The sequence below is a fragment of the Phasianus colchicus genome, chromosome 16 (assembly GCF_987193195.1).
Source record: "Phasianus colchicus chromosome 16, bPhaCol1.hap1.1, whole genome shotgun sequence".
Classification (NCBI taxonomy): Eukaryota; Metazoa; Chordata; class Aves; order Galliformes; family Phasianidae; genus Phasianus; species Phasianus colchicus.
This window is the reverse complement of record NC_143451.1, coordinates 10007060-10033989: the sequence shown is the minus strand read 5'-3', so window position 1 is coordinate 10033989 and position 26930 is coordinate 10007060. Positions and strand designations below refer to the sequence as shown.

The 26930-nt window shown below is 58.8% G+C and overlaps 3 protein-coding genes across 12 annotated transcripts in view; 1 reads left to right on the top strand and 2 right to left on the bottom strand.

The window, feature by feature from the left end:
* CASKIN1 (CASK interacting protein 1) overlaps positions 1-13730 on the bottom strand; it is a 28267-nt gene extending 14537 nt beyond the window's left edge. For all 3 annotated transcript variants that reach the window (XM_090151408.1, XM_031606635.2, XM_090151409.1), the window contains exons 1-2: positions 13535-13730; positions 382-433 (exon numbers count right to left, since the gene is read on the bottom strand). In XM_090151408.1, coding sequence (XP_090007534.1) covers positions 382-433; positions 13535-13628 — 146 coding nt within the window. In that variant the 5' untranslated portion in view covers positions 13629-13730. The remainder of the gene's footprint in view (positions 1-381; positions 434-13534) is intronic.
* Positions 13731-16105: 2375 nt separating this feature from the next.
* Positions 16106-21867, bottom strand: LOC116237415 (hexosaminidase D-like). 4 transcript variants are annotated; one of them, XM_090151371.1, is made up of 15 exons: positions 21833-21867; positions 19544-19878; positions 19282-19378; positions 18949-19174; positions 18754-18863; positions 18386-18473; positions 18025-18189; positions 17767-17950; positions 17600-17671; positions 17269-17473; positions 17109-17191; positions 16948-17026; positions 16748-16849; positions 16548-16637; positions 16106-16445 (listed from the first exon to the last, which is right to left on the bottom strand). In XM_090151371.1, the coding sequence occupies exons 3-15, from the start codon at positions 19374-19376 to the stop codon at positions 16262-16264; spliced, it is 1683 nt and encodes a 560-aa protein (XP_090007497.1). In that variant the 5' UTR covers positions 19377-19378; positions 19544-19878; positions 21833-21867; the 3' UTR covers positions 16106-16261. The 4 variants fall into 4 exon arrangements, with proteins under 4 accessions (XP_090007497.1, XP_090007494.1, XP_090007496.1 ...); XM_090151368.1 differs by having other exon boundaries at positions 21805-21864; XM_090151370.1 differs by lacking the exon at positions 21833-21867 and adding an exon at positions 21448-21629.
* MLST8 (MTOR associated protein MLST8) lies at positions 21309-26900 on the top strand. Of its 5 annotated transcripts, none has more exons than XM_031606576.2 (8): positions 21912-22149; positions 22394-22442; positions 22509-22671; positions 22748-22823; positions 24830-24982; positions 25152-25276; positions 25461-25624; positions 26146-26900. In XM_031606576.2, the coding sequence occupies exons 1-8, from the start codon at positions 22021-22023 to the stop codon at positions 26262-26264; spliced, it is 978 nt and encodes a 325-aa protein (XP_031462436.1). In that variant the 5' UTR covers positions 21912-22020; the 3' UTR covers positions 26265-26900. The 5 variants fall into 5 exon arrangements, with proteins under 5 accessions (XP_090007498.1, XP_031462436.1, XP_031462437.1 ...); XM_031606575.2 differs by having other exon boundaries at positions 21913-22149; positions 22391-22442; XM_090151372.1 differs by lacking the exons at positions 21912-22149; positions 22394-22442 and adding an exon at positions 21309-21449.
* Positions 26901-26930: the final 30 nt, after the last annotated feature.

The window sequence follows — 26930 nt, the reverse complement described above, 5'->3', positions numbered from 1 at the left end:
ACGCTTGCATGCACGCACACTCTCAGATGCACATCTGCACGCTGGTGTGCACCCATGCACATAGACACATGCCCAGAGCTGATGCACCAGCAGGAAGTGGGAATGGGTGCTCCCAAAGCACCACCACCATTCAGGGCATGAGAGGCAGAGGCTGGCAGAGCAGGAGCACAGCACACCGGTGTCCTTCAGCCCTCATCTCCACTTCTATGCATGGCTGGTACACACAAAGCCACCTGCACATGTGCGGTCACGCTCATCCGCATTGCACCAGGGAGCCCGGCACACCTGCATGAGATCTCCCACTCACTGCACCCCACAACGTGCAAAGCCCATAGCATACACACTCAATAGCATGCACACCCAGAGTGGGGTCACACTCACCCATCAGTGTCCTGGAAATTGACGTTGACTCTCTTTGCTGATCCAAGGAGCTCTGGGAGAGAGGAAGAGCAGACAGCCCGTTAACCAGGAGGCAGAGGCGGCACAGCTGGGCACGAGGTGTGCTAGGGAAGGTGACACGGCTGCTGGTGGGTTTTGCAACTTCTCCTGTAGGTTTTGCTGGCTACAGCCCAGGCCAGGTGTGGCACGGGGCTGTGTGGGGCTGCCCCAAGCTTGTGGGCCGCTGCAAGCATAAGGATTGAGGTCTGGACAGAAGGGTGGCCATGCATGGCATTTCAGGGCCAGGAAAAAGCTGCTCCTGCAAGCATCAAAATGCCCAAAGCAAATAGCTACACGAGCTTCCCCCTGCTGGAGGCAGAGTGCTGCTCTGCCCACCACCACCTGCTGACAGCCCCACATTTGACATGGGGTTTCCCTCCCATTCCCTTACCCACAGGACCTGCCATGCCTCAAACCTCGTGGTGCTGCCCTGCCTTCCTCTACCTGCCCCGTGCAGACCCTGCCTGACTCCAACCAAAGGCGTGGGGGAATGGAGTCCCTCGCAGCAATCCAATTAGCGCAGCAAGGAGGGATGGAGTGAGATTTACATGAGATTTATCCACAAACGCCAGTCATGCTTTTCAGTGAAAGTGCTCTTCCTTGTAACAGAGCAGGAACACAACAGAGCCATGGGGACATGGGACACCTCCAAGCTCAGCTGTGGCACCATTCCCGGGGCCTTTAGGAGGAGGAGCGAGGCTGAAGGCTTGGCTGAGCTGCAGCCCTCCGAGGTGGGGGGCACAGCCCAGGGTTGTGCAGCCAGGGGAGGAGGAACAGAGACCCCAAACCACGGGGTGCCCACATCACCCAGCTGCAGCCATCCCTGTGTGCAGTGCAGTGAGCAGGCAGCAGTGCATCCCTGTGCCTCGGGGAAATTATTCACTGAGGGTTGAGGACGAGCAGATCAGCGGCTGCTCCTCTGCCTGGGAGCACAGCCAGGCAAGGTGCTGCAGCACAGGCACAGCCCTGCAAGGGGCAATATCAGGTGGAGAAAGAGAGAGCACCATGGAAGAGCCGCTGGGTCCTTGCTCATGCTGCAGGCTGCAATACTTATCAGCACCTGAACACAGTATTCAATTATAAGACACAGAGGGCTGTGTCAGCACACCGGGCACAGCGGGATGCTCGCCAGGTGCAGGCAGCAAGCAGCTGCTGCTGGCCCACCGCAGGGTCTGCACGTGCCAGTGGCTCAGAGTGGGGTCCCAGCCCCCCAAAGGCAACCTGCTCTGTCACCAGGGTCTCTTGGCATCCACCAGCACACTTTAAGGGGTGCAGACCTGGGGTTGGAGGGGCTGTACCCCCTTACCTGGAACAGCACTGTGCTCTCAGCCTCTGCCCCATTCAATCACTGCAGCACAGGACAGGTCTCACTGCAACGCAGGTAAAGCCAGTGCTGTGCAGCCAGAACCTCTCCTGGCACATAAAGCCCTGATTGAATTTTAAATCCCAGTCTGTGTGGTGTGCATGCAGATGAGGCACCTGGGGATGGGGATCAGGCTCTGCCATCCCCATCCATAGCCAGCGCTGTGCATGGCACTGACCCACATGGGCCCCACAGCTTCATCCCAGCTAACGGACCCCTTCAAGTAAGTCTCATTCCTGCAGAGGGAGGGATATGCCTGGTGGACAATACCAGGCACTGGGAGAAGTTCCTCTCTGCCCACGCGGATGCTGCCAAGCTCTGTTTGCCCTCGCTCCCTCCTGCGCTCCATCAGCCGCCAGACAGCCCAACAAGCCGTACATTTGCTAACAACAGCGCAGCCTGGGGCCGATGGATGATAGATAAGGAGGATGGCTTCTGAATAGCAACAAATAGCAGCTCCCATCCATCAGGTTCACAGCATCTTCTCCTGGCACGGTGTGACCAGGCGGCTACAGGGTGGGTGGGGGCACCACAGGGTCCCCACAGCATGGGGAGGGCCGGAGGCTCCCAGCACACCTGGGCCACACCACTTGCCTTCTTCCCCAAAACCACACCATTAGAGCATGCCCACCATGGCAGGGCAGCCCCCTTGCCCTGGCAGTCTACCCTTCTTAACACAGTAACAAAACCCTCCAGCAACAAATCCCCATTGGTGCAGCCGGACCCCAGGGATGTGGCAGCCCCACATCCCATCCCGGTTGCAGCAGAGTCTCCAGCACCAGGGCTGAGTGGGTGCCCGCCAGCCCAGGGCTGCCGCCAGGCTCCCCAACAAAGGTGCCATTCAGGGCTGGTGGAGAGGTGCCCAGGGCTGCTTCCGCTGCCCGCTGCTGCCCCAATGAGCTGCTCCCGGGAGAGGGGCCGAGCCGCCCTGCGAGATGCAAATCGCTGGCGGACAAAGGCAGTGGGCTGGCACGCAACACTGGGTCCAGTCTTCAGCCCTGGCCCCATGATGGGCCCCGCTCACAGGACAGACAGATGGACAGACGGACAAGTGGCAGCAGGGCCTGTCCTCTCCCACGGGCTACTCCCAGCGAGGGGCTTCCCCAGGGGATCGACATCGCGGGGTGCAGCAATGATGCCAAGGTGATGCCGATCCCTGTGCAACCACTTTTGCAATCTCAGCTGGGATCAGCACAGGCTCATTTCCCAGCCAGCAGCTTCTAATTATCTCCTATTAAGACCCAAAGTGCCTTCTTTAAAACCAAATCAGGGATGCAGCTCCCCGAGGATGCAGCATCTCAGCCTTCAGCTGCAGGCAAGGAGCAGCAGTGCCGTTAGCATGAGGGGCAGCAGCTATCACTGCTATCCCCACCCAGCCCAGGGCTGCTGTATCTGTGTGCAGGGACATGCACAGTGACAGCCCTGTCCCCACACAGGGCAGTGCCACATGGTGCCCAAGCTGCAACCCCAGCTTCAGCCAAACCTGTGCTGGCCGAATGCTGAATAAACCAGAGCAGAGAAACTCTTCTCTCTGCACCTGCAGAAGAGGCTGCCACTGCCAAAATCTGTTTAGCACTTCAATAAACGCTCGTGCCAAGTGCTTAGTCAGTGACTTCCAGCCGCGCAGCGGTTTGACTTTCGTTAAAGCTCTGGCAGCAGCAGAGCACCCGCCTCACTCCAGCAGGGCTGCAGCAAGCACGGACCCCAGCACTGCTCCTCAGCTTCAAACAGCTGGGAGGCAGCTCACACTGATGGGATAACACCCTCAAATGGGCTGATGGAAATTAGAGTGGCTGCCGGTGTCCCTGGGAGGAGCAGGTGGGGGTGGTCCTGTGACTCCCACAGTGCACCCCCAGGTGCTGCTGGCAGCCCTGTGCCCTCTGGCACAGGGATGGATTGCACGGATGATGGCTGGCACCCCTGCAGCCCTCACCATGGCCTCAGATGACAGGAGCCAATGCAGCTCCGTCTCCAATAGAGAACCAGCCCTGTGCCTGCACCAGGGCCCTTCCCAGAGCTTTGCAACAGCAGCAGGCAGGGCAGGGCAGGCAGAGCACCACACCAACTAGGAACACCAAGGCTCCCAAGGGGCTGTGGGAAAAACCCTTGAGGGCACACAGCCCCATAGCTCTACAATTAAGCCCTTCCTGTAACAAAGACCCATACTTGACCAGTACAGATGCTGTGCTGGATCCCAGTTGGAGATCCAGCCAACAGCACATCCTGGCACGGGGTATGGCAGAGTGGTGCAGGAAGTTTAGTGTTGCATCTAGAGCGTGGCTGGGTGCTCACAGCAGCCAGGGGCTCAGGGCAGGACGGGTGCCCCAGGAGCAGGAAGGCACTCCATGCACGCTGCCAGATTTGCAGCCTCAGCCATGGCGTGGGATCCACAGTCTGATCAGAGGGGGCAAGACACAAGAGAGCTCATTAATGGCACAGAAGAACCAGGAAACTCCAACTAACGAGGGAGAAGAGAAGGAACAGAGAGCGCTGCCAATTAAAAGGAGTGAACACAAAAGGCAATGGGCAGATGGGGAGGAGAGTGCAGCTCTGCACAGCCGCTGAGCCTGCTGCCACCTGCGCAGCATCTCACCTGCACCCGAGCAGTGATGGGGAACACCAGGCACACACAAGCACTCAGTGCTTTCCAGCAGTACACCATGTCCTTAGGACACCCCCACATCCCCATGGACTGTCCTGATGATGGATGTGCCATGTGGGAACACAAAGCTCCCTGGGCCTGGCTCCCTGCACTCCCTCACTCCATAGCCCAGCAGTTGATGTCTGTGCACCCTGCAGGAACATGGGGACTTGGTGACGTGGGGCAGGGCAGGACCCTATCAGCCGCTCCACAAAAAGGAACCGCACTGCTCCTGGGATCCAGCAAGCCTAGTATGGCCGGACCGTCTCCAGCCAGGGATTGCTGTGCACGCAGAGAGACGCAGACATCTGCCATAGACACCGACTATAAACAGAGTCTGCTGCGTGTAAACACCGCCTCGGGGAGCTAATCCCAGCTACTACTCTCATAAATGCCTTTACTTAAATGACGGGATCACAGTAGCTAAATGTACGCTTGGATTCAGAGCCCGGCGCGCAGGAACCAACCCCATCCTCCCGCCCCACGCGCTCCTGCAGGGCAGAATACAGTGAGCACAGCACGAGCAACTGCATGTGCAGGGCTGCGTTTGCAGGGTGAGCCATGCTGCCCAGCCAACTGCACTCCAGTGCCACTGCTCTGGGTATCCCAGTGCTGCCTACTCCCCCCAGGTTGCACTGGGGTGATCGCAGTGTGCCAGCTCGCAGGGAGCGGGCGTCTGCATTGAGCAGATGGCTCCAACCTGCTCTACATCAACATCCATCTAATGAGGGGAAAGCTGGGCTGCCCCTCTGCCTCCCCGCCTCAGTGGCCACTAATGAGCCCAGGATAATGGGGTGACCCTGCAGATCCGTGTGCCCACTCCCTGCCCGGCCACATCCTGCCAGCACCATGTCCCCATCTGGAGAGCACAGCAGTGATTTCAGAGGGTGCGGGGGGATCCTGCAGCAACATCGCTATGAGCTGCCAGATAAAGGAAGCATCCAAAATAGCTGCTCTTAATTATATCCTTGCTGACGAGTGCCACACAAACAACGGGCGCTGGAAGCTGGCATTGCACGAGGAGTCCTGGCAAGAGCCGTCCAATTTGCTCTGTGTCACTGGGTCCCCACGGGTGCGCGCATGGGCAGAGTATGCGGCTGTGCTCGTGGGGACCTCATGGAGGTGCCAAGGTTGGGGCTGGTAAAGAGTGGGGAGGCTGTGCCCATAGGAGACCGCCCCTCACTGCTGTCCAACAGCAAAGCACATGTTCTCCTGCAGCCAAGGTCGGGCCAAGCACTGAGCCCCGCACTATGCTGAGATGCTAATGAAGCCATTATCGTCTTCAGATCAATGTTGACGGTATAAATAATGCACCGGGAAGCTGGCGGACTGCTGGCGAGGCGCGATTGTAGCAGGGCTGCGTGGGAAAGGGTTGCCTGGGGCAAAGAGACACTGGGGCTGGGATGGACCCATTGTAGCCGGGCACTCGGTGCCCCTACAGCTGGATGACAACTGCCCTGCACAACTGCACATCCACCACTCAACACAGCTGGACAACAACGGCCCAACACAGATGGACATCCCAGCACCCACCGCAATGAGACAGCTGCCAGTCACAGATGGATGGACATCCATTGCACCACAGCTGGGTACCCACTGCCCATCACAAACTGCCCCCCAAGACCCTAGATTCTCCACCAACATGTCACCAATCCCATTCTCATCCAAGCACAGTGACACAGCTCAGAACAAGGCACAGGGTACAAGAGAGCTGCGGTGGCTTCAGCATGGCTCTCCTCCAGGGAAAAAGAGGCCCATGGTGAGGCTGAGGGGCACTGTGGAGTTGTGGGCACTGATTGCTCCTGATGCCCCGGCCCTTGCACGGAGCCTTCCCCAGGGAGCCAAGAAATCTGCACTTCAAAATCAATAGGCCGTGGCAGCCTGAGTCACGGTGCTGCAGCAGCGCAGGGCTGTCCCCTGGGGCCAGAATGAAGCAACTTAAATGCAGCTTTCAAGAGGCAGCGGGGACTCCTTTGTAATTTTTTTTTTTTATAAAAAGGAAACTTTCCGAACCAAAGGGAGGAAGGACGGGCTGTCCCTCCAGGCTGCCAGGGATGGCACCAATGGGGGAGGACGGCACGCAGGGAGAGACGGGCGCTGAGGAGCTTGGGAGCACCAAGTGCAGAGCCAATGGCTGGGGCCAGATGCACTTCCTCAACCACAGCCCCCAGCACAACCCAACAAAACCCAAGTCCCTACATGAGACCCCACAATGCCCACCAGCACCAGCTTGTCCACACCAGTGGCCCCACCAGCATCCCTGCTGCTACGCATCACCGGGCCATATCCTTACCCGACCTCTGCCACATGCCAGGGAGCCAATGGCTGGGCCACACACCATGGTCAATCCCATTGCCCCCAAGCCACCCCCCGCAGCTGCAGCCACAGGGACAGCAGCAGGGAGGTGGCACCGGCACTGCAGGGACAGCATAGGGCTCAGCATCAGCAGCCCTGCGCCAGCCGCACGCCCACCCCCAGCTCTGCTCAAATCCCTGCTGGTGCCGTTTTCATGGAGCCTTAATTGAAATCCATTCTCCCAGCTCCAGGGTGATGTTAAACAGGTAATTTTCAGTAATCACACCGGCTGGAAGGAGTTACCGCCAACACGCCGAAGCTGCCGCACGGCACGGGACTGGAGGGCACACACAGGTCATGGAGGGGGAGGCAGAGATGGGGAAGGTGCTGGCACTGCATGGGACAGACACAGTCCTGCCTGGCCCTGTCTATGTCCTCACAACTTCTCCCAGCCCCTCACTCCCTTCCCAAGGGTGGGGAGCATCAGAAGCCCCACTGGGCTGCAACAGGAGACTGGCAGCTTTGTGCACCTTAAAGCATCATTAACTAATGAGTAGACACTTTTACCTGGCCTCCTACCATCCAGCTGTGGGCATCGCTGGGAAGCAATAGGGAGCTCCCCATGTACACAGCAGCATCCATACTTGTGCATGCAGAGAGCACTGCTGCAGGGCCATGACTCGAGCTCCCAGACCATACACTGATACATCAGCCCTGGGGTCTGCACCAAACACAGCACCCACAGTGCTATCATTTGTCCCTGTCCACCCATTACCACAGACTGCTCTATGCCCAACGCACAGCATGGGGACACACAGCTGGGATGCAGCAGGGGCACGCTGCTCTCAATGATCTCACAGCTCTGCAGGGCACAGGCAGGGCTCAAGGACCACTCCCCAGTATCCCCAGTGTCACCACAACAGCACATACTGCAGGGAATTGGCTTGGGAGCTGGGGTGTGAGGGCTCAGTGAGAGAATCACAGAGCGTACGAACGCTGGAGTGAAGAGAGCCAGAAGAAGAGCTGCTGCCGAGCAGCACGGAGCTGTGAGGAGCACGCCATAAACAGCCCAGCTGCAATGCAGGAGCCGGGCAGGTGCTGCTTTGTGCACGCCAGCAGCAGTGGAACAAGACCTCCATGGGCCTCAGTGAGGAGGCGGTGCGAGCCGGGCCCCCGACAGCCACATCTGGAAGGGATCAGCCGGCGGCTGCTTCTGCTGCTGAGAGCCGGCCCCAGTGTTGAGCCCCACGCCAGGCCGGGGCCACAGGCATGCGGAACGCATGGCTGCAAGGGGCGAGCACACAGGCACACGCTCGCACACTGCACACGGATGCATACAGATGCACAAGGGTACGTGATGCACATGGATGCTGATGGGCACATGCATGCATGCACACACGCGCACGTGGGCAGAGCAGAGCCAGTGCGGAGCAGCCAGCTGCAGGCATGATGCTCAGAATGGCAGCACTCACTGTGGCTGCACGCTGACCCCAACCTGCTCATTCTCCAGCTGATTGGGACCCACGCACAGCACAGCGCTGGGATCCCAGCAGCTCGCAGCACCCCAGTCCTCACAATAGGGACAGTTGTAACCACGCAGCACGGTGACCTTGCTGGCAGGGCCCAAGGAGAGGCAGCTCCCCACAGCCCTGCACTCCTCTGGCCACGCAGCTCGCACCAGGCACAGCACCCATCCGTCACAGAGCTAAAGCAGCAGACTGTGTGAGGATGGTGCTGCATCCCTGCCTTCCCATTTTTCAGGCTGATTGCTCCTGTCGCTGCAGAGCCCAGTGTTAAACACCTCATTTTCTACTCCCATATTGAGTTGGAAAATACTATTAACATTTCATTACAGCTTAAAGATCCCTCTCAGCCTGGCATGAGAGCCGACCCGTCGGCAGCACTGCTCCTTGCCCGGGCACGCTGTGCTGTCCTGCACATATCCCTGCTGCAGGGTGGGACAGTGATCAGGCAGAGGTGGCTGCTGGTGCAGCACACAAGCTCAGTAACTGGCCCAGCACAGAACGACCCTCTGAAGCAACAGGACAAAGCAGGGACAGAGCAACAGAGCAGCAGCATCCAAACAGAGCACAAGCAGGTTTTGACTCCCAGCCTCCTTTTCTTGCCTGCAGGAGCCTGGTCCAGCAGTAATGCAGACCGGCCATTAAACATCAGCAAATCCATTCTTTAATGCTCTCCCTACGGTGCTTTGAAGACTTGTGAAAGGCACCCTTAGCTGACCTGCATGGCAAAGCGGATGCAGAGAGGGTTTATGGTGAGTGTTCAGCAGGAGGGGCAGCAGCCCCTGAGACACAAAGTGCACCAACAGAGCACACTGGCACCAACAGGAGCAATGTGGCAGCTCAAGCACAGCCTCAAGCATCACCATCCTACATGATGCACCCCACAGCTCCTGCCTGCCACATGCTGAGCACAGCCACATCCATGGGCATCGCCACTGCCAGGTCACAAATTGGGGCCCTGCAGGCACAGGGGAGTAGAGAGGGCTGGTGGAACTCAGGCTCACTGATCCATGGAGGCAATCATGGCCTTTCCCAGTGCCTGCAAGGGGAAGGGAAGGGTTAAAGGCAGAGCAGCCGGAGCAGGAGAGAGCCAGACGCCAGGCTGGCTACGGGAAACCTCACGGCGGCTGTGAAGGGGGAGATGGGGCTGCATGCAGCACCCGGCCCCATGGCACTGCTGCAACCCCGAGAACTTTGTGGTATTGCCAGGACCCTGAGTTCTTGGTGGCACTGCCAGGACGCCAAGCCACCACTCCATGCCTAGAGTTTTCCCCCACCACTGAGCACTGTGCTGTGGGGTGGCACAGTACAAGGTCCCCGTGAGGGAAGCGCCCTGAGAGCCCCAACACAAGAGGCCGCCTGCCTGCAGCAAAGGACTAATTGGTACAGCCCTGAATTCACCTGGTGTGACACGAGGAAATCCAGGCCAGCACAGAAGCCCGGGACTGGGAGCAGGGCGCTGGCCTGCATTCCCTGCTGCCCAGACCTTGCAGTCAGCCCCAAAACGGGAGCGGGAAGGGAGGGTTTGTGCCGGCAGCTTTGGCCCAGCCAGAGAGAGATGCAAGAAAATGTAAAATAAATACATGTCACCCCGAGCTGAGTAATAATCCCCCTCTGGAAGGAAACTTGGCGCACGCCGGCGTGCTCTCGGCTGCCAAGTCCCTGCTCAGAGCGAGGCTTCACACGCAGTTATAAACCCTGAAAAGAAGTTTATAAGGGAAGCACTGACACCTTGTTAAGTATTGCAGCAGTGGGAGCCAACTTCAGCCCCTGTGCTGGGGGTGGGCATCTCCCCGTGGTCCGTAACACATACATAGGGCAGCATCCCATGTGGCTATCCCTGCAGCACTCAGAGGATGAGCAACAGCAGGAGCCGCAAGCAGCAGCCATGGATGGGGAAGTTTCCTGTGTTGCTGGAGGGATGGGGGGAACGGGGCTGTTCTGGCAGCCGCCAGCCACGCGTGCCCTGTGCACTGCACCACAATTGGATTTGCAGCTGCCCTGCCTTTTACTGCATGGAAATTGAATTGTAAAATGTCAAAGACATTTCCTAACTGCGCCATATTAGCCTGGTTTTATTAAATACTGTTATCAGAGGAGATTATTAATGCAATCAAATGCAGGCTAAAAAAAAAAAAAAAAACAGAATTAACTGGCCACCTCTCAGGATGCATCAGAGGACAGGATGCTGTGTCCTGGCATTGGGCTTGGCACAGCTCTGTGAGGACCCAATGTGCCCCAAAGGGTCCAGTTCCTGCCTCCTGACTCTGGCTTCCACTTGCTGACCCCTTCACATGGGACCAGCAGGTGAAGATGTGTTATGCCTGGAGGTGCCCAGTGCCACGGGAAGGCAGTGCCCAACGTGGGGCAGCCTCAGGGTGCTTGCTGAGCCATAGTTGACTTCTGCTCCCAGCATCTGCCCATGCTGCTTGCTGCCCCATGCACCAACCTGCACAGAGCTGCCCAGCTCCTACACCAGCTGCTTCACTCATGGTCCCACCGGTGCCACACAGGACATGGTGCAGAGCACGGATGGTAACACAGTCATGCTGCTGTCCAGGGCAGAGGCACCCTGAGAGCTGCTTGTGCCCCACGGCAGTGGGGTCAGGCTGGGCTGGGCCCCGTGGCAGAGAGGTGTGTGAGGTTCTGAGCCCCTTGTCCATCTCCTGAGCCTGGCTCCAGGTGTCCCCAGAGCACATGGGGACATGAGCCAGGACATCTGTGCCACACAACCTGCTGCATGTGGAAGTGATTCACAGAACCCCCAGCCCAGCAGGTGGTCTCCCACCTCTGCCAGGGCAGAGGGGTCCACCCCACGGCTCAAGTCAGGGGCCCTGTAGAAGCCATTTCCAAAGCTGGTGAGCCAACTGTGGCGGCAGCGTCGCAGAGACAGAACCCACCTGTCCAAAATGCCAATGCTGAGGGTCCCCTGCACCAGCATAACACAACCGATCTCCTGGTGCCCAGCACCCCAGGACAGACCCAGCTGGGGACACCTCGGGCCCCCATCTCACCCCACAGTGCCCAAGCTGCGGACAGAGGCGAAAACGCCAAGTCATGACAATTCTTCGAGGTAGCACCGGGGAGGAGGGGACAGGGAGGGAAACAGTTTGCTGCCAAATCCCTGCATCTGATTTGCGTAACTTTCAGACAACCTCATCAATTATGGATGCCCGGGAAGCGAGCGCGGTGCGCGCTGCGGCCGGCACGGGCCCCACAAACTCTTACTCCACTCTGCTAAATTGGGCCCCACGTCGCCATGGCAACCCGTGTTAATTCACGCAGGGATTTTTAAAATCTCATTTATTAAACCCCCACATGAATAGGATATTATCCAGATAACAGAGCTAGAGTTACAAATCTTCCTGTTGCCGAAGAGTGCAGGGAGTGCCCGAGGTGAGCAAGGGAGCTGCACATAGAGGGGATGGTGATATGGGACACCCCGGTGGTGTTCTGCTCCTCCTGGGCTCCTGCAGCCCTGCTGCAGGGCTGCTCGTGTGTCCCCACACCAGGAGCATGGCACTATAAGTTGGGTTCTCTGAGGAGCAGGAGTGAGAGCACCAGGGGATCTGGCACAGCTGGAGGTATGCAGCTCAGCTAGGCACGGGACAGGAGGGGATGTCCCTTGTCCCCTTCCTGTGAGCCCAGCACACAGAGCACTGCCAGTCCCCACAGCCACCCCAGCCCATGGGCTCTGCAGTGGAAGATGCAGCAGGGCTGTGGAGAGATGAATGCGATGCAGGAAGAGGTGGTAGCACTCTGGCACCACTGCCTGTTGCCACAGCAACGCCAGCTGGGCACCCAGGCCGTGGAGTTTGAGAGGGGAGTGTGGGGACAGTGCCGTGGGCCACACACAGTCCCATCACCACACACCACTCTGAGGCCATGGAATCAAAAGCATCTGAACTGGGTTGGGATGAATGAGGCTCACAGCTGGAGCTTGTTCTCTTCCTACACAGGCCCTCAGAATTTACAGCACCTGGGCAACACCAGGGACATGGGAGACACCACAATAGTCCTATGTGGCATCTGGACATAGGGAACACCATGCCAACAGCTCAGGACACGGGGTCATAACCACTGCCCTGCATGGCATCGAGGGGATGTAAGGGCCAGCCCTGCTCAGCACCAGAACATAGAGAGCACAATGCCCTGCTCAAGTAGAAACCCCACTGTACAAAAGGGGAAAGCACCCGAACCTACATGGCACTGGGACCATGGGGTGCCCATATTTAGGGCACACTGGGAGGGAAGGATGCAGGGCGCAGTGGCAGTGGGGGCTGTGTGCTGCGGTCCCGTGCTCAGGGACAGCCCCTGGCTCTGCACACCAGGCCTGAAACCTGCGGCTGCATCAGCACCATGAATAATTCAGTCCCGAGTGAAACGCCTCAACAGAGCCATGCACACGGAGCAGAGACTCCGGGAGCTGCACACACGTACGCAGCGAGACACGGCTACACCCCCGCAGCCCCGTGCACAGACACACACACTGGTGTGCACACACCGAGGTGTGCGAAGCCCCGATGCAGAGCTGCATGCGGGGAGATACCCGTGGAGATGCATCCAAACACCCCCACACAGAGAAACACCAACACAGACGCATCCCAATACACATATGCCAGGGCACACACCGGCACGCAAACACAGACATGCACCCAAACACGGACACACATGCACACCCGAACACACACATACACGAGCACAGCTGCACACACGTAGGCACACGCAGCTGTGTGCAAGCACCGGCAGTCCTGGTGCACACACACACACGCTGTCCATGCACACACATGCACGGTCTATGCAGACACACACTGTACGCACACAGATGCTCAGATGCTCCCAGCCCTACTCTGGGGCCGCAGCCCTCACCCTTCCCGATCCCCGCGGGCTGCTCCCGAGCACAGGACAAGGGCAGCCCGGCCGCTGCCTGCCTGCCTGCCCCGGGCGTACCGGAGCCGCTGCGGGGCCGTACCGGGACCGCACCGGGACCAGAGCGCACACTGCTCCTCGCAGCCCCGCGCAGCGCCCGGGGATGCTCCGCCGCCTGCAGCCCCCCCGTATCCCCCCACCTCCGGGCCGGGCCGTGCCCCCGGGGCGCCGCCGGGAATACCCCTGGCCCCCGCCCGCGGTGTCGCGGTGCCGGCGATGGGCACGGCGCGACTCGGCCGGGTCCCCGGAGCAGCGGGTGGGTGCCAATGCCCGGGGAGGAGGAGGGATGCCCGCTGTGCCGTCGCCTCCGCCCGGCCCGGCCCGGCCCCGCGTCGCGGCACTCACTGGCTTTGCCGGGTTTGGGCCTCTGCAGCAGCTTCTGCACGGCCGCGATGTCCTCCGCCTTCACCGCCTGCACCAGCTCCTGGTCCTTGCCCATGGCTCCGCGGCGCCGGAGCTGCCGGCTGCGGGCTCACGGCCCGAGCATCCTCCGCGGCGCGGCGAGGGGCGGCTCGGCTCGGCTCCGCACGGCGCGACGCGGCGCGGGCCCCCCCTCCCAGTCCGCTCCGGAGGCGGGGGCGGCGGCGGCGGGCGCCCGGGGCGGGGCGGGGCGCGGTGGGGCGGGGGGCACCAGGAGCCGCACCGGGGCGACCCCGGGGGCGATGCGAGAGGAGAGGGGGGAGCCCCGGGAGGGGCCGCACGGAGGAGCGGGGCCGCCCCGAGCGCGCGGGGAGGGGTCTGGGCTGCACGGGGGGAGGAAAAGGAGGAGGAGGAGGGGGAAAAGGAGGAGGAGGGGGAGGAGGAAGGCGCGGGGGGGCCACCCCGGTGCCTGCGGGCGGGGCGCGGGGATCCCCTCCCCGGAGCTGGGGAAGGTGCCGAGTCCGCGGGAGGTGGCAGCAATCAGTGCCCCCGGAGCGGAGGGGGCACAGTGCGGCCGGAGCGGGGCGAATCCGCCGCTCTGCCCGGCGGCAGCCCCCTACACGCCTACGGCCTGTCCCGGCTCTGCCCGACCTCTGCAGTCACCGCCGTCGGCCCCCGGGTGGCTGATAGCGGAACCGGGCTGAGCTGCTTTCCCGTTTCGTTAAATAAAGCCCTGATTGCTGCCTAATTTTCCACTGCCGTGGACATAGTGGCTGGTGACATACGTTCCCGTGCAATTTTTTTTGTGGCCTAAATGATTGGGACATGGAAGGTGATGGAAGATGCCTGGCTATACGAGGATGCTGCAAACAGGCTCGGAAACGGGGTGATGATAGACAAGCCCATCGACGTGCCAGTGGTATCCTGTCAGACCTGAACACAGCACAGAATCACACTCAAATTTCTGCTCTCTCGGGTGAGTTACTGCCTAAAAGCCTCGCTAAGGGCCCAGCTCTGGCAAAATAACCTATATACAAACTTATTTATACATACATAAATATTTATGTTTATTTATATAAAGCACCTATCACCTTATTTATAAACATTCTCTGGAAGCACACTGACAGAAGGAGTAACCAGTCTGCAGACCCCAAAAGGCTGACACCCCACTGACATGCACAGGTCACAGAAGGACAGCAGGGATGAGCAGCTGCAGGGCATCCCAGAGAGCAACACATGGGGACAGGCAGCTGCAGGACATGGAGAGGGTGCATGGAGCAGAGGGAAGGATGTGGAGTGCAAAGCAACACCCAAATATGAACACATCTCCCCTGCCACTGCCACTGCCATGCCCCTGCCCACCTCAGGCCTGTCCATACCCTCAGGCTGCAGCCCCTGGCTCTGCCTGCAGCCCCCCAGCTCTGGGTGACCCCCCACCAGGGTGCTTCTCTTTTCCCCACCCCCCACTTTCCAATCCAGGACATTTAGGTTTCCAGCACAAAACGCCGCCTAATCTGTCCTCTAATCCCACAGGCTGGCACTGCATGGCTGTGTGGGGACCTGAACTGCTGCGGGGTTCCTGGGCTGGGAGCTGCCACCATGCAAGGACATAACCGTGGCTTCTCCACGAAGGCCTCTTTGTACCCACAGCTCTCTGCAATGAAACTCTCCTATCCACAGCCTCCAAGATCCCTGCAGCTAGAATCCAGGCAGCAAAGCTGTGCACCCCTCCTGCCCCTCTGAGCCACACTGCAGCAGCAGCAGCCTCAGAAAACTTCATATCCCTGCAGCTCCCTCCAGGCTCTTGCCAAGCCTGTTTGGTCCTTGCAGAATAGAAATCCGTGCAATGAACCATCTGCATCCCTGCCCTGTGCACACAGACCTGCAATCAGTGCCCTGCACTCAGGGAGCTGTGGGTTTGGGGGTACATGGGACCCCCCCCCACACGCACACAGACAGACCCTAGATGTAGCGCTGCTGCAGGAGGGTGGCACATCACAGTGAGCACTGCCAGCACAGGAGGCTCCAGGTGCTGGCAGAGAGGGAGGAAGGGAGAGATGAAAGGCTTTGGGAAGAGCTCGGTGCAGGAAGCGAGTGCTGTTCTCTTCCCTCCCAGCCATCAGGGAGTCAGTGGCGGCTGCAGTTGCTGAAAGCAGCCATGGAGATGGGGAGCAGGCGCTGGGGGACGCTGCCAGGCCTTCATACCAAGGCACACCGAGGCATGGAAAAGCCTGGAGCAGCCCTCACCTTCTGCCTCTGCCCCCAGCATCACTCTCACTGTGCTGGGTGATGTACTGCAGGGAGGAGATGGCCACCCCCAGAAGTCCAGCTACACTGTGGGACAGTGGCTGCCCCCTCTCTGCCTGTAGTGGAAGATGTTGCAACCAAATTCACCAGCTCCACCATTCTCCAGCCCCAGCCCCAAGCAGCTGAGACCTCCCCGAGGAGCAGGGGTCCCCCCAAGATGGGACAGGGATGATCTGATCCTCCCAGCCCCATTTCCTCTATGCCTGCAGGGAGGGGGCACAGTTGCAGCCCCCCCATCACTGAGCAGCATCTACGAAAATACTTTATTGGGAAGTGGGGCACGCCAGGGCTCTCTGTGCAGTACAAAACAAACCACAATCATGCCTTGAACGGAAGAAGGGTGCAGGCCAGCAAATAAATCATTCCCATGGCCCCCGCTGCCCAGTCCATGGGGAAACACAGCTCCTAAGATGCCTTGGGCTGGGCGTTGAGGCGGATGATGGCACGGTAGTCCCGGACCAGGTCCCGCAGAGGGTCCAGGTAGGGGTTGACATTCTCCTCCATCCATTCCTCCACCGTGTCAGGGAAGTAGACACTCTCCAGGTGGGCACGCAGGTCTCGGACAAAGCTCTCCCAGTCCTCATGTAGCCTGGGGTGGGGAGGAGCAGAATGGAAACACACCACAGAGACAAACTGGGATCCCCTCCCAGCCCCATGCAGGGCTGGGGGTGCTCCAAGCCCCCACACATACTTGAGCACCTTGCTGCCAAAGCTCTCCATGTTGCGAGGGTTGCCAAACTGGTGCTTGCGGTGGTAGGGGCTGAACCAGCCCTTGATGGCACTGAGAAGGCACAAGGGGACAGGCACAAGGGGGCGGCACATGACCACCCCGACCCCATGGGCCCCTTCTGCTGCAGGGATGCTCACAACCAGAGCCTTCCCCTGTGTTACCTTTCCTCCTCCAGCATTTTGGTGATGCTCTCCTTCAGCTGTCTGTTCACCTGCTCCACCATGTGATAGATTTCTGCCCCGGGGAACACTCCTCTTCCCTCACTGCAGGGAAAGCATGAAGAAGGGAGATCCCAGGATGGGTGGTGAACGTGAACCTTGCATCCGATCCCTCCATGTACCCTTCCTGCCTGGCCACGCACCATGTGCTCTGCTCCAGCTGCATGCTCTGGAAGCCCAACACCTCCAGCACCTTCCTCCGTGTCTCTTCCATGAATCCCCCTGGAGAGGGCCATGCCAAAATGGAGGGATGAAGCCCCCCAAGGATGCTGCAATGTGGAAAGATGGGGAAGAGGGAGCTCACCGTTCACCAGGGTCTGGAGGCATATGGCCAGGGAGGGAATGCCGACAGGCAGCAGCTCACACAGCACTGAGTAGTGGTCGTACCTGCAGGATGGGAACACAGTGCCAGGGCCTCACACGGGGTCACATAGGGGATGGCATGCATGTATTGTGGCCCTCACCTCTGCCATCCGGTGAGGACAATGCCCTGGAAGCGCAGCGGGGCGAAGCGTGGCATGGCCTCACGCACCCGCAGCCAGCTGAGCTGGTTTTTCAGGTGGGAGCTGAGCGGGGGCCAGCTCTGTGTTGGGCCCGTGGTGCCCTTGAAGGCACTGGCGAACCACACAGCCTCAAAGCCGCTCTCCATGTACTTGGTGATGAACTGCCCTGCAGCAGTGGGGAGCAGGGTGGTAGGCACAGCTCAGATGGGGACAGATCACAGTGGCAGCACCACCAGCCCTGGGACTGTCCCCTCTTGTTGAGCAGCCCTGGGATCCTGGCATGGCACCTTACCAATCTGCTCTGCGTCAAAGTCAGGTGCATAGAACCACACCACAGGTGAGACATGCTTTGCTATCCCAGACTCTGTAGGGCAGGAACAGTGACATGAACACTGGGCACCACTCATGCCCCCACCACAATGCCCAGACAGTGCCATGTCCCCATCCCCAGCCCCTCACCCTGCAGGGCTCCCACACTGATCTTCCTCAGCATGTCATCCCACATGAGCACCCGCAGTCCCCGGTACTGTGTGGAGATGAAGTCCAGCACCTCCTTGATGTGGTTCAGGTATATGGTTCCTGTGTCACCCTTGTTGCGGCTCATCCAATTCCTGGAGTCCTTTCCCTCCCCGAGGTGGAAGACCTGCATTTGGGGCTGGGGATGCTCAGCACGCCTGGCACCAGGCAATGTCTGGGTCTCATATAACCCCTGCCCACCTCATCTGCACCAATGTGGATCCACGAGGAGCGCCTGTGCTTCTCCATCACCTGTGATAGGATGACCTTGAGCAATGCCAGGGTGTCTGGGACATGGGGGTTGAAGCTGTTGGGGAAGCGCTCCACCTCCCGCAGGTGCTGGTACTTGGCGTGTTTGAGGATGAACTGTGCAGGGAAGAAAACCACCATGGGGGGGAGGAGGGACAAGAACCAGGGCTCCATCCCCAAGACAGGTGCTGGGGACTCGGGACTCAGCCCCATGCCACTTTGTGCTGCGGCTGCCCCAACTCTGGGGGCATCTTCACCACTCAGGGTCCCCATCCAACCCCTCAGCCCCCCCTCAAGCACTCCTGGCCCCTACCTCCACATGACCGAAGGTCTGCACCAGGGGAACCACCTCCAGCTTGTGGAGCTCTGCCAGCTGCTGGATCCACTCAATGTCCTCCTCGCTGGGGAGGGCAGGGACAGCCTCAGTGGGGGCAAGAGTGTATGGGAACATTCCCTCCTCCTCCTCCTGCAGCACCCTGCCCTGCCCCAGCTGCCCTGCTCCACCCCACACCTCCTAGATTTCCATGCCTGAACTAAAGATCCAAATATTGACACCATGCAACAGGAAACAGGCATGAATGCAGCTCCAGCACGATTATCTTGGGCATGGCCCATGCAAGTCACACCCAGCACTGGCACCAGTGGTGCTGCCATCCCCCCACCAGCACCAGCTCTACTCACCTGTAAGCATAGGGGGACTTGAGGACCTCCAGTTCCCCCTTGAAGGGGAACATATCCTCGTATTCGATCAAGATCCCATTGGCTCCCAGTCGGGACAGGAGTGGGAACAGCTGTGGGATGGCAAGGTGAGCTCAGCAAGCAGGCACAGCCTGGTCAGTCTGACCCCAGAACTGCCCGGTCCCCAGGCACCCTCACCTGCTCCAGATAGGAGACCCTGGGAGCAGCTCCCTTCAGGTCCAGGTGAACGAGCCTCATCTCAGTGGCACTGAGGTCCTTGGGGAACTGCTGCTTAGGTCCCTGCCTTGGGGCCGTGATCTTTGCAGGTTGGACCTCCACAGCCTGGCTTTGGGGGCCAGAGTCCCGCACATCCCCCCAGAATGTGCTGTCCTTGCTGATGTGCTTGTGCAGCTGCAGGGTTAAGCTGCATGGGGCAGAGTGGGGCTGGGGAGGCACAGAGGTATGCCCCCAGCACCAAGCCCCCACAGGACCGGGACACCATTTTGTGTCCCACTCCTGCTCCCACCTCACCTGTCACGGAAGAGGAACTTGATGCCAGCCAAGGCCACGAGGAGCAGCACGGCAATGCGCAGCAGGTTCAGCTTGTGGCTCCGCTGGAAGGCCATCGCTGAGGGCACACATGAGAGGTTTGCCCATGCCACAGCACCCAGGCTGGGCAGCATAGAGAGACCCCAAGCACAGGGCACATAGAGAAAAGGGACAGGGGGACACCCCTCCAGCCACCCTGGTCCTCATCAGGGCCACGTTTGAAGCCATCCCATGTCCCTCCTACCTTGTGCGCCCCAGTGCCTTTGTCTCTGCCTGTGAGCACAGCCTCCTTGTGCTCCACCAATGCAAACAAGGCAGCAGCTGTGAAGCAGGTCCTGTTACTGTATGCTCCTGTGTCACCGCTGAGAGTGGTGGGAACAGAGCTGCGTCACGGGACAGCTGTGCCAGGCGGCATCACGGGGCGGGCATGGCACCTCCAGGACCTGTGCTCAGCCTCTGAGCGAGGCAGGAGCACAACACCCTCAGGTCTAAGCCCGGTGGGAGGAGCAGTGCTTTCCTCAGGAAGGCAGAAGGTTGACAGCACAACAGCCCTGTGCTGTCCAGGGTCTGCAGGACGCACTGCGGAGTGGGAGAGAGACGCTGGATTAAACCAATGTCAGATCCCTCATGAGACACGTAGGACACTCGAGAGGTACAGGAAAGAGCTCCTCTGGGATGGCACAGTGCTTGGACTCTTGGCACAGTGCTTGGACCTCATGGTGCCACCTCCTCACTCTGGAGGATGCTGCCAGCTCTGACACACAATGCCACAGCGGTTCCCATATAGCTGGCACTGCAGGAACCACTCTAGGACCCACATGCACCTGCAGCTCCAATGCACTTCCATGGGAAGCAGAGCACATCCCATGCACCCTTTCCTGCAGTGTGGGCACATAACCATCAGAGCCCCCAGCAGCGGGACAGCTGCGAGCAGCCCCTTCTAGGGTTAAATTCAGCACTGACTGCATTTGGAAACTGAAAAAAAAAAAAAAAAAAAAGATTTTGGTCGTTGCTGCTGCAGAGCCACTCAGATGACTGCGAGTGTTTTGTTTGTGTTGCCAGAGCGGTGGCACCAGGGGAGAGCTGCTGCGAGCCGCCCAGCGCCGTGGGCTCTGAATTAGCCCTTTTCTAGATGCAACCCTAATCCCTGCCGACACCTCCTCCTGCACAGCACAGTGCAGGGCAGCGCTGCACCCGGACCCAGCACATCCCGCAGGGCAGCACGGGGCACGCTGTGCCCAGAGCACGAGGCCCTGGCACAGGGCAGGGCAGGGCAGCAACGTGCGGGTTTGTGCTGAGCATCCATGCCCATCGCCGCAGGTTGTGCCCTGCTCTCGTGTGATGTGCCTCGTGTGCGGCATGGATGCGCTTTGTGATGCTCCTGGTGTGCCGCAGGGGACAACGGCGGCACTCGCTCTGTGCCATCCCATCCCTGCACCATTTCCATCCCGCCTGGCGACGGATGCTCCCGGCAGCGATGCGTCAGCCCTCGTGGGAGGAGCAGTGCGGGTGCGGGAGGGCACGGGGCTCTGAGACCCCGCGGTATGGGGAGCTCAGCACCTCCTGGCCGCAGGAAGGCCGTTAATAGACAAAGTGCTAATTGCGCTGCCATGGCAACACAGCTCCCGATCAGAGCGGATATAAATATTTGGACAGACGCTGTCAGCTCGCCAAGACTGGGTGTTTTTAATATACGTTATCTAACTCGAATGGAGCGCAGGTTGCCCGGATCGGACCCTGCCGGTGCCGGGCTGCAGCACCGAGGGCAGCCGCGCCCACGGCTGCGCGCACCTCGGGGCCACCTGCCGCGTACCGCTCACCCGCAGCGCCCGGCCCCGCTCCCCGTTACCTCTCCGCTTACCTCTCGGAGCCGCGCAGCGCCGTGCCCGGCCGTCCCGCCGCCGTTGCCATGCGGAGCCCACGCTGCCGCAGCGCGGCGGTGCGTGCGGGGGCGGCCGCGCCGAGCCCAGCCCACAGCCCCGCTCCCGGAGCATCCCCGCGCCCCAGCCCCGCTCCCCCCGAATCCCGCCGTGCCGGGAGAGGGCTGCGCCGCCCGCCCCGGGGAACCGCTGCGCCTCCCGGTGCGGTGCGCACATGGCGTCCCCGGGACCCACCGGACAGCCCCAGCCCCCGGAGCGCGCCCCTTACCGGTAGGTGCGGTACCGGGCGGGCACCCCGGGCGCGAGCACGGCCGCGGGTACGAGCACTGCCCCACGGCCGCCGCCGCCGCTTTTAAAGGGCCCGACAGCACGGCTGCACCGGCACGGCGGGGCCCGACTCCGCGCTGGCTCAGAGCCCCGCCGGCCCCGAGACGTGTGTCCTGTGTGCGCCCCGCGTGTGCCCCGCGTGCCCCCACCCCGTATCCCGGTGCCCCGCATCCCCATACAGCCGCCACCCTCCCTTCGCTCTGCTTGGTGCGACGAGGCCGTTTCCAGCACAGCGCCCCCTGGCGGCAACGTTGGGGACGTCACTCACTGCTGACTGCTCCCCGCAGTCCCGCCTCACCTCCCCGCGCCCTGCGCGTATCGCTCACCGCTCTGCTCTCTGCGCATGCTCCTTCTTACGTCACCCACCCCGCGCCTGCGCGCTGAGGAGAAGCGCCGTGCGCTTGCGCAGAGCGGCCGCCGGCTGCCTGGCGCATGCGCGGAGTCTCCCGTGCCCTCCGCGCGGGCCGCCACCGGGCCGGGTCCGCCCTGAGCGGCTCCCCGCGGCGCCGCCGCCATGAACGCGGCACAGGGCACGGTGGGCAGCGACCCCGTCATCCTGGCCACGGCGGGGTACGACCACACGGTGCGCTTCTGGCAGGCGCACAGCGGCATCTGCACCCGCACCGTGCAGCACCAAGACTCCGTATCCTGCCATGGGGCGGGCGTGGGGGGATGCGGGCGTGTGGGGGGTCCGGCGTGACACGGGGTCACGGCGTGACACGGGGTTACGGTGTGACGGGGGGGAACCCGGCTTGAGAGAGGGGCCCGGTTTGGGTGGTCGTGGTGCTGCAGTGGGAGCTCTGTGTGATGGGAGAAGGAGTGCTTGTGTGAGCAGGGATTCCTGTGCTGTGGGGTCCCGCTGCTGCCCTTAGCACCGCCGGCAGCAGGTGAACGCCCTGGAGATCACGCCCGACCGCAGCATGATTGCGGCTGCAGGTGAGCCCCGGGGTGCTGGGGGTCGCTGGTACGCCCCCCACCACTGAGCCCCGTTCACCATTGCAGGGTACCAACACATCCGCATGTACGACCTCAACTCCAACAACCCCAACCCTGTCATCAACTACGATGGTGTGAGCAAGAACATCACGTCTGTGGGCTTCCACGAGGACGGCCGCTGGATGTACACGGGTGGGGAGGACTGCATGGCGCGGATATGGGACCTCAGGTGAGCGCAGGGCTTGCTGGAGGGGGGCGTTCCTCCGCAGGCTCACTTGGGCTCATTCGGTGTCTTCTTGTTGCAGGTCTCGTAACCTGCAGTGCCAGCGGATCTTCCAAGTAAACGCTCCCATTAACTGCGTCTGTCTGCACCCCAACCAGGTACACATTTGTCACTGTCCTTCCTGAAACAGGTGGTGCTCGCTAAATGCCTGGGAGTCTGGAGCATTGCTGAGCCCATGGGAAGGCTGATGGTCTTGGTTGCGTGGACCCCTCAGCTCTCGGTGGCTTTGCAGGATCGGCAGCAACAGCTCCAGCTGCACGCCCATCTGCTCCCTTGCAAAGCAGCTGCTGCATGACCAGGCTTGGTGCAGGCAGAGTGTGTCCCTGCCCCTGCCATTGCTGCTCCCTGTCAGGGAGCAAACATCCCCGAGCAGGGCTGGCAGCCAGCAGATGTCCTTGGCTTGTGTCTGGCTCGTTCTGCACCTGCAGCAAGCATCAGCACGCGTGCTGCAGCCATGGGACTTTGCTGAGCTTGTTTGTGCTAATTACTTGCTGGCTGTTGGACAGAGACAGTGCAGTGCTTCTCATCCCACTCTCATTCCTTTGAGACCATCCCATAAATAAAACCAGATGTGATGGGAGGGCAACAGGTTTCACGAGGTGGGATAGCACTGCCAGCAGAAAAAAGCAGAGGCCAAGAACCCCGGTTAGATCTGTGGTGTCTTCAGGGTTTGCTAGAGATCCACCAGTCAGTTCAAAAGCTGTCAGAGAGGTCGCTCGGGCTGAGGAAATGAAGCTAATGGGGATGGTAGGGATGCATTAGTGAGCATGCTGGTGAAAATCGATGCGTATCATTGCAGTGTTTGTAACGCATGCGGTCCATTTTGTATCCATGGTGCTGCAGGGTGGGAGCTGCATTCGAAACAGCATAAGGTTTTTTTTTTTCTCAAAGTAAACCTTTTTAAAAAATGAGTAATAGAAATGTTTCTTTGCTTTTGGTTTTTATAAAAGCTCAGAATGCTGAGGTCTGGACTAAATGTGAGATTGATCATTTGGAACAGACTTCAGCCGAGTGTTGGTGCTGCAGCACCATAGAACTCAGAATGTGTTGCATTAAAACAAATATTGCACATAGATCATGCATGCAGAATAATCGCTATGGCTGTGTTACTGAAGGAGCAATGGCTTATGAGCAGGACAGTTAGTTAGCCCAGAGGTGGCAGTATTTAATCAGATAGCTCCATCCTGTCTGTGCAATTCATGCTGTGGAGCTACTGATTCTCAGAGAGGGATTTCTCATGGCCTGTGTTAAGCCATGGCAATTTTAGAATTGTACTTGCAACTGCTGCTAAGAGTGGACTAGGGGGTGTCCAGGAGATGCTTCCGCACTACACAGTCAGCTAAATATATCAAGGGATGATTGTCTTCCCCAGAAGCAAGCCATTGGTCACAGGTCCAGGATTAGCTGCACCCGATGACCTGATCTCCTCTAGGGATTCTGCTAAAATTATGGACAGCGTAAGTCTGTCGATAAAAAGCCCAGGTTTTAATGGAGAGCTGCCAGCATTGTCTGCTGCTCTGAGCAGCAGGGATTGGAGCCAGAGCTACTGCCCTTCAGCTGGCTCCTGTCCTTACCCTCCTGGGGCAGGGGAGAGAGAGAAAAACCCACTTAGGCTTGTGTTCTTCAGGTATCTGTATGCTCTTGAGTGCTTCAGTTGTTTACTGGCCAAGCTACATCCTCATGCTCTCTGCTCAGACATGTTGAAAATCATTTGGCTTCTGTGGTTGTTGTTTAGCTTCTGCCCCAAACAACAGTTCTGGAAACCAGGCACCTGCTCTCTGCAGTGGGGTTTATAAAATTAGCAAACACTTCTGTTAAGTTAAACAGCCTTTTTGCAGAGTGCAAGGTGAGACTGATGCCTGGTTTGCTGTCAGTGCATGGGGTGCTCAGCAGGCTGCATTCTGCCCAAGAGCAGGAGCTCTGAAACTATTCCCAGCAGAAGCAGAGGCTCAGCTCTGCTAGGGAGTAGTCCAGTGGAAGAGGACTCCAATGCTTTAAAGCAGAGCAGGACTCTGGTGCTGGATGGGCTTGTTCTGGAACTTGGCTCCAAGGCTGCTGTTTGGGAGGTTCTTCCCAGAGGGACACAGTCACTGTTTTCTTGCAGGCTGAGCTAATTGTGGGTGACCAGAGTGGGGCCATTCACATCTGGGACCTGAAAACAGACCACAATGAGCAGCTGATTCCAGAGCCTGAAGTCTCCGTGAATTCTGTGCACATTGACCCTGATGCCAGCTACATGGCAGCTGTTAACAGCTCGGTGAGCTTGGACATGGGATGGGATTTACAGTGCTGGGTTGTCCTTGTGGGGCAGAGCAGCCAGTTTCCACGCACTACAGAGTTTTGCTCTGCTGTGATGGAACACAGAGTCTAGGCTGCTTTTGGCTGAGGGCCACAAAGCCAGCCACTGACCTCCCATCTCCTCACAGGGAAACTGCTACGTGTGGAACCTGACGGGTGGCATCGGAGAGGAGGTAACCCAGCTGATCCCCAAGACCAAGATCCCAGCACACAACCGCTACGCCCTGCAGTGCAAGTTCAGCCCCGACTCCACGTGAGTGTGCTCCTCCACCAGATCAGTTCAGCTTGAATCTCGTAAGACAGATGATACGGGGTAAAGAAATCTGATTACTAAATACACAGGGCTCCAGTTCATTATTGTTTCAGGCCTGCATTAATGAGGCCTTTAAATGTACAGCATGACTAATAAGATTACCTGTGCTGTCTTATCCATGCAGGCTTTTGGCTACCTGTTCTGCAGATCAGACATGTAAGATCTGGAGGACTTCAAATTTCTCTTTGATGACAGAGCTGAGCATTAAGAGCAATAATCCAGGGGAAACCTCTCGTGGCTGGATGTGGGACTGTGCCTTCTCCGGAGACTCGCAGTACATTGTCACAGGTGAGACCCTCCTTGCCTGCCTGCAGGCTGGTGGGGCAATGCTGGATGGTGACACAGGACCTAGCAGGAATACTGCCAAACCCTAGTGTACCTTTGTATGTAAGAAAAGAAGACTCCTCTGTTAGAGCACCCAGTCTCACGCCCACTGCACTGTATGAAATCCCTTCAGCTTTCAGCCTGTGCTATAATAGGAGGCAACAGATGCTCTGTTAAAACTGGAGAGATGATCCTCTTGTGCAGTTCATTTCACCTGGTAGACATGCTGCTTGCAGCACTCGCAGTACAGTAGTCCTTTCAAAACATGTTATAATTTCCATAGTAGCTTCTCTCTGAATTAGTGAAAATCCCAATTCAGAAACACCAGGTTTCTTGCTCTGCACAGCTCCCTTGCCTGTCATCATCAACAGTCATAACTGTCGAATGAAGCAAGAGGATGACATTTTTTCTAATTAAAAACAAAAAAACAAAAAAACTTGAAGTGTAACAATCTCTCTCCCTCCTCTTTTCTCATTCTGTTCCAGCCTCTTCAGATAACTTGGCCAGACTGTGGTGTGTGGAGACTGGAGAGATCAAGAGGGAATACAGCGGGCACCAAAAAGCAGTCGTCTGCCTTGCTTTCAATGACAGCGTGTTGGGATAATGGTTGTATTGGAACAAAAGGACCTCTGCTTATTTTCTCATCTGAAAACGGCCAGCACCCTCTCTGGACCTAGAAATGTGCTGTTAGCCATCCCCATTCCCCTGGTGGAGAGGACTCAACTCTGGCAGAAACAGCTGCAGCTGCCTGGAGCAACACCAGGCTTCAGCTCCAGGCAGACCATTACTGAAACGTGTTTGGCCTCCCAGGAGGGCTGCTGGGACAAAAGGGAATGGGAGGCACAGTGCCACTGAGGGGAGCTGGGTGCAGAGCAGCTGCTGGAGACATCCCTGTGGCTTCTGCTCTTGACAGCTTTGTGATTTTTTTTATTTTTATTTTTTTCCCAAAGTGGAAAAAATCAGCCTTTCTAAATGATGGAATGGGCTGAACAGAGAGAGGAAAGGCAGCTGCTTTCTTGTTTTGCAGTCCCTTTATTCAAATATGTGTTTCACAGACTTTTTTGGGAGATCTGCTCTCTTAGAAAACCACCACCCCCAGCAAGTATAACAACCCAGTATCGAACAGGGCACATGGCCACAAAACACAAGCTACTCCATGTGTTTCCTCTGTCTAGATCTACTGCCTACGTACAAGATGCAGCCCTGGAGTGCAGCTGCAAATAAAGTGTCTGTACCAACAGTGCTGAGTAGAGTTGCATTACCTAGATTC

Bases quoted from the DNA above. Each gene is read 5' to 3' on its own strand.
- LOC116237415 (XM_090151371.1), bottom strand. From the start codon at position 19,376: ATGGCCTTCCAGCGGAGCCACAAGCTGAACCTGCTGCGCATTGCCGTG. The intron at 17,027-17,108 runs GTGAGCTCCCTC...GGCCCTCTCCAG, and splicing joins CCTCCAGACCCTGGTGAACG to GGGGATTCATGGAAGAGACA. The intron at 16,850-16,947 runs GTGCGTGGCCAG...CTTTCCCTGCAG, and splicing joins CAGCTGGAGCAGAGCACATG to TGAGGGAAGAGGAGTGTTCC.
- MLST8 (XM_031606575.2), top strand. From the start codon at position 22,021: ATGAACGCGGCACAGGGCACGGTGGGCAGCGACCCCGTCATCCTGGCC. The intron at 22,443-22,508 runs GTGAGCCCCGGG...TCACCATTGCAG, and splicing joins CAGCATGATTGCGGCTGCAG to GGTACCAACACATCCGCATG. The intron at 22,672-22,747 runs GTGAGCGCAGGG...TTCTTGTTGCAG, and splicing joins GCGCGGATATGGGACCTCAG to GTCTCGTAACCTGCAGTGCC.